This window comes from Budorcas taxicolor, chromosome 8 (genome assembly GCF_023091745.1).
Source record: "Budorcas taxicolor isolate Tak-1 chromosome 8, Takin1.1, whole genome shotgun sequence".
Classification (NCBI taxonomy): Eukaryota; Metazoa; Chordata; class Mammalia; order Artiodactyla; family Bovidae; genus Budorcas; species Budorcas taxicolor.
The window spans coordinates 105,522,572-105,535,077 of NC_068917.1; the positions used below are offsets into that span (position 1 = coordinate 105,522,572).

The following is a 12,506-nucleotide window of genomic DNA, read 5'->3' on the forward strand; positions in this document are numbered from 1 at the left end:
CTCACACGCTAGTAAAGTAATGCTCAAAATTCTCCAAGCCAGGCTTCAGCAATACGTGAAGTGTGAACTCCCTGATGTTCAAGTTGGTTTTAGAAAAGGCAGAGGAACCAGAGATCAAATTGCCAACATCCGCTGGATCATCGAAAAAGCAAGAGTTCCAGAAAAACATCTATTTCTGCTTTATTGACTATGCCAAAGCCTTTGACTGTGTGGATCACAATCAACTGTGGAAAATTCTGAAAGAGATGGGAATACCAGACCACCTGACCTGCCTCTTGAGAAATCTGTATGCAGGTCAGGAAGCAACCGTTAGAACTGGACATAGAATAACAGACTGGTTCCTGATAGGAAAAGGAGTACGTCAAGGCTGTATATTATCACCCTGCTTATTTAACTTATATGCAGAATACATCATGAGAAACGCTGGGCTGGAAGAAACACAAGCTGGAATCAAGATTGCCGGGAGAAATATCAATAACCTCAGATATGCAGATGACACCACCCTTATTGCAGAAAGTGAAGAGGAGCTTAAGAGCCTCTTGATGAAAGTGAAAGAGGGGAGTGAAAAAGTTGGCTTAAAGCTCAACATTCAGAAAAGGAAGATCATGGCATCCAGTCCCATCACTTCATGGGAAATAGATGGGGAAACAGTAGAAACAGTGTCAGACTTTATTTTTTTGGTCTCCAAAATCACTGCAGATGGTGATTGCAGCCATGAAATTAAAAGACGCTTACTCCTTGGAAGAAAAGTTATGACCAACCTAGATAGTATATTCAAAAGCAGAGACATTACTTTGCCAACAAAGGTCCGTCTAGTCAAGGCTATGGTTTTTCCTGTGGTCATGAATGGATGTGAGAGTTGGACTGTGAAGAAGGCTGAGTGCCGAAGAATTGATGCTTTTGAACTGTGGTGTTGGAGAAGACTCTTGAGAGTCCCTTGGACTGCAAGGAGATCCAACCAGTCCATTTGAAGATCAGCCCTGGGATTTCTTTGGAAGGAATGATGCTAAAGCTGAAACTCCAGTACTTTGGCCACCTCATGTGAAGAGTTGACTCATTGGAAAAGACTCTGATGCTGGGAGGGATTAGGGGCAGGAGGAGAAGGGGACGACAGAGGATGAGATGGCTGGATGGCATCACGGACTCGATGGACGTGAGTCTGAGTGAACTCCAGGAGATGGTGATAGACAGGGAGGCCTGGTGTGCTGCGATTCATGGGGTCACAAAGAGTCGGACACGACTGAGTGACTGAACTGAACTATAACAGTATTTTCAACCTAGATATCATAGATGTGTTTCTACAAAATAAAAGCATTTGCCATACCAGAAAAAGAAAGAAAGGACACTGACAATCTCAGAGGATGGATGAGTGAGAGAAGCTGGGTTGTAAAGCCGTATCGTAAAACATGTTGAGCTGGTGTCAGCCCCAGCAGCAACGCTCTCTCAGTACCCCCACTGAAAAAGAGAATTCTAGGATGGAGCAATTTCAAGGGCAAGTCTTACAGTTTACTAGGTCACTAAGAAATGGGCAACTCAAAAGATAAGTAGCACTCATCAGGACAGAGAATTATTGCAGACGAGGGAAAATCCTGAATCTCAGGGAAGGTTCTGAGAGGCTAGGGGAAGATTCTGGTCACGAGGCCTCATTTTCTTCCTGTCACACCACGACTCTTACATAAACGAAGAAAAACCACATGACTGCAAGGCAAATCATTTATTGAACAGGTTGAGGAAGGTCTTGTTCATGGTCCTGTTGTCCTGAATGGGGCAAAGGGGATCGGAAATCTGGAGGAAACTTTGATTCTCGGTGAGCTGCTAAGTCTTCCTAGATAATTAGGGAATATCCTGAAGACGCAGAGACGGTGCCTTCCAGCACAATAGTGGTGGAAGTCAGGTCACAGCACTTGTCATAAGATGATATGGGAACCATGGAAGAGAAGATTCTGGAGGCCAAATGAGGGGGCACTAAATAAGCAAATGAGAATGAGAACACAAAAGCTTACTAAGTGCTTCTCAGACTGAACTGAGGATGAAGAGAATTTCTATTACCAAAAATATGTTGAAGAAATAGTCATCAATCTGCATTCTAACCCATGCTATTTGCCAGAATAGGGGAAGGGGGAGTGTTAATGATTCTTTTCCTGTTTTTCTCCTATTGTTGACCCCATCTTAACCTGCCCCAGAGCCTATGAAAAGAAGAGTGGAAGCAATGAAGGATGCTAGGCTGATTTCTGCCATCCTCAGCACTGGAAGTTTCAAAGTATTTTTGACAAATTGGCAAAAGCCATAGCAATCTTTTATTAAATGCTGATTTTATGTAAGCCATAGTTGCTAAGACTTTCACCTACATTATCTGAATGAAGCCATACAATAAGTCTGAGACAGGAAACAGATAAGGAAACTTGTCAAGAGTATATTTTCCAGGTTGGAAGACAACTGGAAGCTCAGACAGATTACAAGTTAAGATGTGCAGATTACAAGTTAAGGATGTGCAGAGATTGAAGGAAGAAATCTTTTCCATATATTGGAGGGTGAGATGGGCTTTCAGGATTTGAAGATGGACCACAAACACAGAATGTATTTGAGTTTCATATTTGCACCCTTTTCCCATTTAAAACTGTAAGTCCTACTGATTTTTCCCACATTATCAATTACTGAGCCCTTTTCTCCAGCATTATATTCACACCGATTCTGCAAGGTAGACCTCATTGTTCCCCTTCTAGTTGTTGTATCATTTGCTAAAAAACTCATGGCAGGAGTAGATCCTGAACCCAGGTCCTCCAACTCCAAATTTCAAGCTCTTCCTATCAAATTATTTTTATTGTGATCTTTTAAATCTCCTACTGTAATCCCCTAATGCTTCTGGAATCCTGGGCCACCCCGTCTCCAGCAGAGCTCACCAAACTGCAGCCCTAGGCCACTCCATTCCCTCGCGCCTGGAAGCAGCGATCTGTAGAGGCAGAGAAGAGCACATTCAAACACCAACCCCAGTTTATTTCCCAGAACGAAACCAGATGATTTTCCAGGTTAGGACAAAGGGGACTGAATGGGGGTATTAACTTCTCTTGGATTTCTCCCTTCAGTAACATTCCTACTCAGCAACACGGGACTTCAGGCAGAGAAAGCCAGAGATAGCTCAACTTACCCACTTTGGTCAGGTCAATAACGTTTTCCTTAACAATTCCATACTTTTGGCAAATTTCCACAAACTCGTTCTTGAGTTCTGGACTCGTATCTGGTTCTCGGGCTGTGGGAAGAGTAACAGGAGCTGCTTTGTCCTGTTTCCTGGTGATGGAGGCTCATGACAGGGATGGGTCTCTGGCTGAGTGGGAAAGTGAATGGCACTGATTACGTGCTTAGGCACAAGTCTCAGGGATAGAAAAAAGTCTTTCTTGAATGTGACACCTTTAGGATATCTTTCTGGCACAGTGAGTCATCATCTTCCCATCACTGAGCCTGAGAGATTTTACCAAAGGGGAACATCTGTCTTTAATGAGGAGAGAGGTCCCAGGGTATGATTGGGAAGTCCACTCTGTCTCCAGGCTTCCTTCCTTCCCTGGTCTCCCCACCCCAAGATGAGCGCCAGCATGAAAATACTCTACCGTAGAGCTCTAGCAGTTGGTATGAGTCGCTGAAATTCTCAAGATAAAAAATAATATGGTGATTATAGTTCACCTGAAGTATGCGAAATTTATTTTTTCCATCATCTGTGGAGAAAACAGAACATGGCTCAGAATTTCTTTGGTCTGTGGGAAAGAAGTGAAACCCTTTCACCTGTTCTCTCCCACAAAACAAATCCTGGAAGAAATAGAGAGTGATGTCTACTGCCTTCCACCTGCATCTCTCTAGGCTTCTTGAGGCAACTTCTAAGGAACACTGATGGAGTGACCATTAGGGGTAGAAAAATTGAGCCACAGCAGTAACTTCCCCTCTATCCTGACACCTGAGACTCACCTACCTCTCTCAACCATCTCTGCCAACTATGTGCCTCTGTCTTCTCTACAAGCCCCATTGGCTTTTATACCCAGTGCTATATCCTGAATGATACACTGTGGCAAGGGCCTTTTGACATTGTCAGAAAGTGGGGCAGGGATCTACCCTGGTGATCCAGCGGTTAAGAATCCGTCTGCCAATGCAGTGGACACAGGTTTAATCCATGATCTAAGAAGACTCCACATACCTCGGAGCAACTAAAATTGTATACTCTAGAGCCCACAGTCCCAACTACTAAGCCCATGGGGTGCAAGTGCTGAGCCCAAGAGCCCTAAAGCCCTGAAGCCCTGAATCCCATGATACACAGCAGGACATAAGCTGCCGCAATGAGAAGCCTGGGCGTTGCAATTAGAGAGTAGTTCCTGCTTGCTGAAACTAGAGGAAGCCTGAAAACAGCAGTGAAGACTCAGTGTAGCAAAAATAAATAAACATAGTTTTTAAAGTAGGCAAGGAATGAGAAGCTGTCCTTCCAATTTACTTTTTTATTTGCCAACTTCCTTTTGTTGCAGGAAGTACATATGACCGAGGTGCTTTCTCTGTATGATCCTATTGCATGCCAGGCACTGGCTTTGACACACACATTTCTGCCAAATTCAGGATACTGGCTATTAGATGGCCATGTTAGATTATCATTATGCATATCAGGAACTGATCAACATCCTGGACTTTAGCAAATTCCTTGCACTTGGAAGTAGAATTTAGAAAGATTTTTTTTTTTAAAACATACTCACAGCTAACAGTATATACGCCATCCTCTCCTGTGCTGTCAGAAACCAAAGGAAGCTCAGTACACACTCCGTTTACCCTGTAAAACAGAATGAGCTGATGCCCAAGAGATCCTGATGGGATTGGCTCCCTCACATTCTACCTATAACTTGAGTTTCCCATTCCACTGATTAGCTGTTAAGCACTTTTATTTACGTGATTTCACTTCATTTGGGACATTGAGAATGAGTCCACTTCTTCTATTGCTATGCCTCTAATCTCTTCCCACTCTTACTATTATGACAGCTACTCGTCTAGAGAATTAGCTGGGTTCTGACCAACTTCTCACATAGTGACTTACAAACATCACCTCACTTGATCCTCACAAAAACACGGAGAGAGAATTGTATCATTGTCTTTTACTCCAGAGAAGACTGAGGAAGAAAGAGATGAATTTTCTTGGTAACTCAGAGATTCAAGAACTAGATAGGGTATTGATTCTGAATCCTGTGCTCTTAACCTGTGCTGTCTTTCCAGGCTACTAATGATCTGAATCCCCTCTGCCCATTATCTCCTCTACTCCCACAGAAATCAAGTCTATGCCCTGACCAGTAATGATGAAGAAGCTGAAGTTGAATGGTTCTATGAAGACCTATAAAACCTTCAAGAACTAACACCCCAAAAAGATGTCCTTTTCATTATAGGGGACTGGAGAGCAAAAGTAGGAAGTCAAGAGATACCTGGAGTAACAGGCAAGTTTGGCCTTGGAGTATAAAACGAAGCAGGTCAAAGGCTAACAGAGTTTTGTCAAGAGGACACACTGGTCATAGCAAACACCGTCTTCCAACAACACAAGAGAAGACTCTACACACGGACATCACCAGATGGTCAATACTGAAATCAGATTGATATATTCTTTGCAGCCAAAGATGGAGAAGCTCTATACAGTCAGCAGAACAAGACCAGGAGCTGACTGTGGTTCAGATCATGAACTCCTTGAGTTCAGATCAAGAACTCAATCTTCAAGAAAGATTGAAGGCAGGAGGAGGGGGGATGACATAGGATGAGATGGTTGGATGGCATCACTGACTTGATGGACATGAGTTTGAGTAAGCTCCGGAAGTTGGTGATGGACAGGGTAGCCTGGCATCCTGAAGTCCATGGGGTCGAAAAGAGTCAGACACGACTGAGCGACTGAACTGACCTGAACTCCTATGTACATGTATTCCTGTCCCAGTTCTTATCTCCAGATCTAGAAAAGTCACAGGTTTATGTTCATCAAGCCTTGGGTCAGTGCTAGATGATGGACCCTGATTTTAGGTACAGATGCAGAATGTATGCATATGTGTGTGTCTGTGTGTATGTGTGTAAAGGTCCAGGACCATATCCAGACTTCTAGGTTTCCTTTCCCAAGCAAAAAAAACCCATACTTACTTTGTATGAAATTTAAATGACAATGAAGTGTTCTCTAAGACATCGATGTGTTCCACAAAAACTCTCATGCTACCATTTTCTTCTATCTTTTCCCTGTGGTCTGAGGCCAAGAGAATGGAATACCACTCCCCTGCAATCTAAAATAAATCAATAAAATGATTGGGTGAGAAAAGAGGAAAGGAATACAACATGAACCCTTGTCTCCTTGAACCCTGACCTCTGGGCCAGGACCGTCATCATGGTGAAGATGAAATTAGACTCGGGTCGATTGGCACCATATCGAGGACTCTTTCCACTGTTCCCTGTACCTCCTGTAAGTTGGAGCTTCCCCAAGTGTTGTCATCTTTTAACATGGTACCATTGCCCTTAAACTTCCCATTTCCTCTACTATACCAAGGAACTCCTGCCCTTACAGATTGCCAACCTGCTTCGGAATCTCCCAAACTATCCTGCAAAATTCGAAGTCATTATGCTTCCCTGCCCTTACCTTTGGAATATCGAAGTTGCTTCTTACAACATCAGAGGTTCCCTCCTGGGCACAGACTAGAGTCAGCCCCAGACACAGCAGCAGCAGCTTCATCTTGGTAGGAGACAGACTGTCTTCTCTACTGTCACTGGGAATGAGTCTCTTCTTGATGGTGGCTTGGCTCCCCCGGGCCTCTTTTTTAAAATCTGCTCCAGGTCCAGTTTACTGTCCACAAGGCTCCACCTCACTTCCTCCCACAATGTGACATGGGCTGTCATTCACTTAGGTGAGGCCAAGGACTGTTCCTGACCTTTTGAAACTTGGCAACATCATCTCTTTTAGATCTACTTAGTGACCTTAAACTCCTCAAAACAAAAACTCAAGAAAAATAGTGGAGGCTTGAAAGGGCTGCCTTGTGGAACCAGATTTAACTGTGGATCTAGCTTAGAATCCAAACTCCAGTTACATGTGGCAGAAATGGAGTCTTACCAGGAAGTGCGATGTTTGGAGACTCTGTGTCTCAGTGGGATTTGGAGAGTCATTGGTTCTGATAGCCTCAGAAACAAAGAAACTGTCTCTGCCAAAAGTGAGAGTAACTATCACAAAGCATTAACACAGAGTTGGTTAAAATGGGGTTGGATAAAATATTAACAAAGTCTCTAAAGTATGGTGTCTGATATTCCGTGCATTTAAATTCCTTTGCCTTATACTCTGAACTCAACCCCTGTAGTCTTTCCACACAATGACTGAGCATTTAATCACCCTGTGTACCTCACCATTCTTAGGTCCCATAAGATAAATAGAGAAGTACAAGATCTCTTCTTCCTTTAAGCAAGTTTCAAAGAAGATGGGGAAATGCTTCATATACTCCGTAAGAACTTAATCCTACAAGCAAGAAAATAACTCCACTGAGTGGGACCAAGTCCAGACCATCATCGGTTAGCAAAGGGGTGATGGCAGGAGGCAGTATCATGCAGAAAGTGCCTAAGTGGACTTCCCTGGTGGTCCATTGGTTAATCTGCCTTCCAATAGAGGGGATGTGGTTGGATCCCTGTTCGGGGAATTAAGGTCCCATATGCCACAGAGCAACCAAGTTCATGAGTCACAACTACTGAGCCTTAACTACAGGGTCCACCTGCTTGTAATACCCAATAGAGCCAAAAATAAACACATATTTTATAAAATGGAAAATGCCTAAGAACACAGGTTTTGAAGTCGTGGAGACCTAAGCTTCCTTCCTATCTCTGCTGTTTTGATGCCATGAGGACAGATTTAAGATCTCTGAGCCTCAGATTCCTCATCATGGGGATAATTACAGCTGCCTGTGGGTCGCTGCAGGGATTCAGTGGAACTCTTTGTGTGGAACCCTCAACAGAATGTCCAGCACATCTTGGGCTAGTGGGCCAGAGGCTTATTCCTGGAGACAGCAGTTCTTGGGATGGGTCTTGAAAGCTAGGGAGGGACTCCAGAAGTGCAGAGCAAGTGGGAAGAGCCTGGCAGGTGAGAGGACAATGTTGTGTTAGGATCCTTGACTTTGAACTGGAGCTTGTTAAAAGTTACAGCACATTCTGCCTTGCTCAGAAGGTCTGACTCTGTTTGAGCCTACGACTGTACTCCATCTGGCTCCTCTGTCCATGGAATTTCCTAGGCAAGAATACTGGAGTGCTTTGCCATTTCTTTCTCCAGGTGATCTTTACGACCCAGGAATTGAACCCAAGTCTCCTGCATTGGCAGGCAGATTCTTTACCACTGAGCCACCAGGGAATCCCAATGGTCCCCTTCTGCACCCCTAAAAGAGAGAGTGACTGGTGTCATGAGAGGAGCGGGCACAGGCAGTGGACCTAGGAATTGTGGCATTCTATCTGTAGTTGTTTTAAAAGTTTCCCCAGGGACTTCCCTGGTGGTCTAGTGGTTAAGACTTTGCCTTCCAACGCAGGGGACATTGTTCCCCTGGTCTGGGAGCTAAGATACCACATGCCTTGTGGCCAAAAAGTCAAAACATAAAACAGAAGTAATACAGCTACAGATTTTTATAAAAATGGTCCATATTTTTTTTTTAAAAAGTCATCCCAGGTCCCGTGTGATTATTACTGCTGCTGCTGCTGCTGCTGCTAAGTCGCTTCAGTTGTGTCTGACTACTAGCTCATGCTTAACTGATATCCAGTCACTGGTATTTTGTCATCATAGGTAGGTTGTGGGTTTTCAAGCCCCTGGGATGGAAGAACTGAATTTGATAAATGGTAGCAAAGGCTCTGGACTTTATTCCCCTCATTTGATTCTTTCTAAGAATGGAGGGCAGCCTATAAGCAACCAGGTTTGCACAATGGGCCCCACTTTTCCTGGACTGTGGTGCAAAAGGAGAGTGAGCTACCACTGCTTCAACAGGATTACAACCCCATTCCACCACCACTCCCAACCCTTAGAGCTCCACACTATAACTTTCTGCTGCTGCTGGAAGTGTCTTTCTCCTTCTGCTTTGAACCTACCATAGCACCTGATACCTAGAATCACCTCTGGAATGACTGAACCTTAAATCCTGTCTTAAAAGCACTAGAATATGATCAGTTGTGTCTGACTCTTTGCAACCCCATGGACTGTAGCCCGCCAGGCTCCTCTGCCCATGGGATTTCCAGGCAAGAATACTGGAGTGGGGTGCCATTCCCTACTCTGGGGGATCTCCTGGCTCAAGGATCGAACCTGTGTCTCCTGTGTCTCCTGCTTTGGCAGGAGGATTCTTTACCACTGGCGCCACCTGGGAAGCCCAGAAAGCACCAAGGATTCTAGTTTTGAGAAATAACCTTGTAGAAAATCCTTTTGTAAATAAGAATATTACTTTGGGGCAGTGACTTCATTGTTAGCTCCTGGTCCACAGGAGTGGAGAGAGGGCAGAGGATTGAAATCTATGATCTGAGGCCCGTGTTGTGGGTGATCTTATCTTTTGATACTAAGATCTGAGTTGACTGTCCCCGACTCTGGTTATTCACTTCCATTTCAGACCTACCACACTTTTGGTGGTTGGCTCAAGCACTGCCAGGACAGCCTGTATTCACTGAGATAGTAAGGTCAGGGCTTCAAAAATACCAAAGGTGTGATGCAGTTCACCTGGCGGCCTGGTGAGAGAAGACCCAGTCAAAACCAAAGCTGCACTAATATTAAACCAATCAGGGGTGATGCTGGCTTTACAGTAGGATTCCCTTAAACAATATTCCTGAATTGTGCTTAAATATTTGTGGTAGGAGTTGTAAATTAACAATATGAAACACTCTCACAACTTGTAGGTGAACAATAAATATCACAGTTGAATGAATTATCAACCTTTATACTGTGAAAGAGAAGGGGTAGAGAGATGGGGAAAGATAAGCATAAAAAGAAAATAGAAGAGTAACAAGCACTGATGCTGGCATCTCTCAGAAGATGGTGTAAGCACATGTAGAAGGATTCATTTTACAAAAGTTCACTTGTTCCCTATAAATGGTGAACACATCTATCAAAGAATGCAAGACATACAGGGTATTTGATGTAGAGCAGTTTTGTTTGTGGTGTAGCAAGGTGCTTTAGTAGACAGTGCTACTAAAGTAGTTTTGAAAAATAATGATTCAGAATCTGAAAAGAATAGAAGTATATATAAATATATAGCTGAATTACTTTGCTATACATTTGGAGCAACGCAACATTGTAAATCAACTATGTGCATGCATGCTAAGTCACTTCAGTTTTGTCAGACTCTTTGTTACCCTATGGACTGTAGCTCACCGGGCTCCTCTGTCCATGGGATTCTCAACTATACTTCAATTAATAAATAAAGGGAAAATCATTAAAAGCAGAAATTGACCAGATCACACACAAAAAATAATGATTGAACTTAACTACCATTACAAAACACCTGCTCCACACACTGGGCTTAGGCACTTTGGGGGCCCAAAGAGATAAAATAAGGGCTGTGTCTTCAAGAGACTCCCAGCCAGTGTGAGGATAAATCAAAAACAATCGAAATATAAGGTAAAAGGGGAAAAATTATATCAGGAAATAGAGAATCCTATGATAATGTACAAGAGGAATAAAAAGGAGAAAAAGAAACCATGATTTTGTCTCATCAAAGCCTGACCGACCACCTAACTCCAGGATCAGAGTCAGAAGAATGCTTCCCCTTCATAGCAGCAGTTTTATCTACAGACACCAGCTTCAACAGACCACAGTCCTCTCCTGGCCCAGTGGGGAGGGAAAAAGAGCCTCCCTGAGAAGCAAAGACTTTGTGGAGGGAGATGAGTGAGGCGGATGAGACAGTCTCAGGCAGTACAACAGAAGCAGGTGACCAAGTGTACATCCTGTCTTCTTTGCCATCTGGAGAGCTAGCCTCAGGGTTGCCTCCTTTACGGGATCAGCTGAATATGGTCCTCATTTTTGTTAGGGCTTCCCAGGTGGTACAGTAGTAAAGAATCTGCCTGCCAATGCCGGAGGCCCAAGAGTTGAAGGTTCGATCCCTGGGTTGGGAAGATCCCTGGAGTAGGAAACAGCAACCCGCTCCAGTATTCTTGCCTGGACAATTCCATGGACAGAGGAGCCTGGTGAGCTGTTGAGGTCCTTTAATGGACCGGAACCTGGTGGTCCGGAGTTGACGATAAGAAAGTAAAAGAGAGAGAGAGAAAGAAAGAAAGACACGGGGACCCAAGCTCTGATGGAGCAAACATGTTTTATTCAACATTGTGTGGATATTTATACTGTCTTACAAGGTAGCTATTTTCAGCAGAGATAAAATCAAAACTTACAAGTTATCAAGGAAACATGAGGTCATCTATATGAAAGAGAGAGGGTTTAAATAATCCCTTTTACTGTATGGTTCATAAAAAGGAAAGAGGGTTGTAAATAGTTACTTATCACCATATGGAAAAATTAACGAAGGAAATGCATACATTCCTAAGCCCAGGAGTAGCCTGCTACTCCACTTAATTCCTGAATATTCAGGAATTAATAAGGGACAGAGGATTCATGACAGATCCAAAACAGCACACAGGAAGGCTCCTACTAAATGCTTCCTGACAGTGAGCTACAGTCCACGGGGTCTCAAAGAGTCAAATACAACTGAACCCGTGAGCACACATGAACCAGTCATTACAGAGGTGGCTGCCTATGCCTCAAACATTTAGGGGTAATCTTTTAGGAACAGAGAAGTAATGTTTAATGCCTCAGTTCAAACATGGCGTTGACATCTGAATCCAAACTACTTTATTACAGTCAACTTGCATCTGTTATTTTTATTTTTAAGATGATTAGACTTAAGTAAACTTAGAAACAACTGGCAATCAAATAAAGAAGGGCTGTTAAAGACATATTTGTTCAAGCATGGAATTGTTCCATAATCCACTTACAAAGGCAGGTAGTTACAATGGCAATATATTTTGCAGCAGTACAAAAACCATCTGTACTGGGGACAGATATTAAAAAATAATATTTTGCTGTCATAGAGTAAATATCAATGAGTATTAGACAAGTGCTTTATAAATATTATTTCATAGAATCTTCATAATAGATCAGTATGATAAGTATTATTATCCTGTTTATAAACGTATAAACTAAGACTCAGGTTAAGTAAACTTACCAAGATCACACAGCGAGCAAGTGGGAGAACCCATATTGGAACCCAAGACTGTCTGTTCCCAGAGCTCCTATGCTGACTGACTCCACGACACAGATCGAGGCTTGATGTTTCTGACATGGAGGACAGATGGAACAGGAATAAGTAATGCTTTAGACCCTAAGGGATGTCTGCCTGGTAGTTACTACTGAAGAAGTTACATGTAGATTTCCCCAAAATGTGACACTAGGGACATAGCTGAGAGTCTGATCAAGTGGAGGGCAAGTAGCAACCCTTTCGGTCAACAAATACTTGATGGGTGAATGGATACTTTGA

The 12,506-nt window shown here is 43.3% G+C and overlaps 1 protein-coding gene across 1 annotated transcript; it reads right to left on the reverse strand.

Moving 5' to 3' along the window:
- Positions 1-2,912: 2,912 nt before the first annotated feature.
- Positions 2,913-6,712, reverse strand: LOC128052802 (major allergen Equ c 1-like). Its single transcript, XM_052645356.1, has 6 exons — positions 6,620-6,712; positions 6,133-6,269; positions 4,725-4,798; positions 3,603-3,707; positions 3,146-3,247; positions 2,913-2,950 (listed from the first exon to the last, which is right to left on the reverse strand). The coding sequence occupies exons 1-6, from the start codon at positions 6,710-6,712 to the stop codon at positions 2,913-2,915; spliced, it is 549 nt and encodes a 182-aa protein (XP_052501316.1).
- Between the last annotated feature and the right edge of the window lie 5,794 nt (positions 6,713-12,506).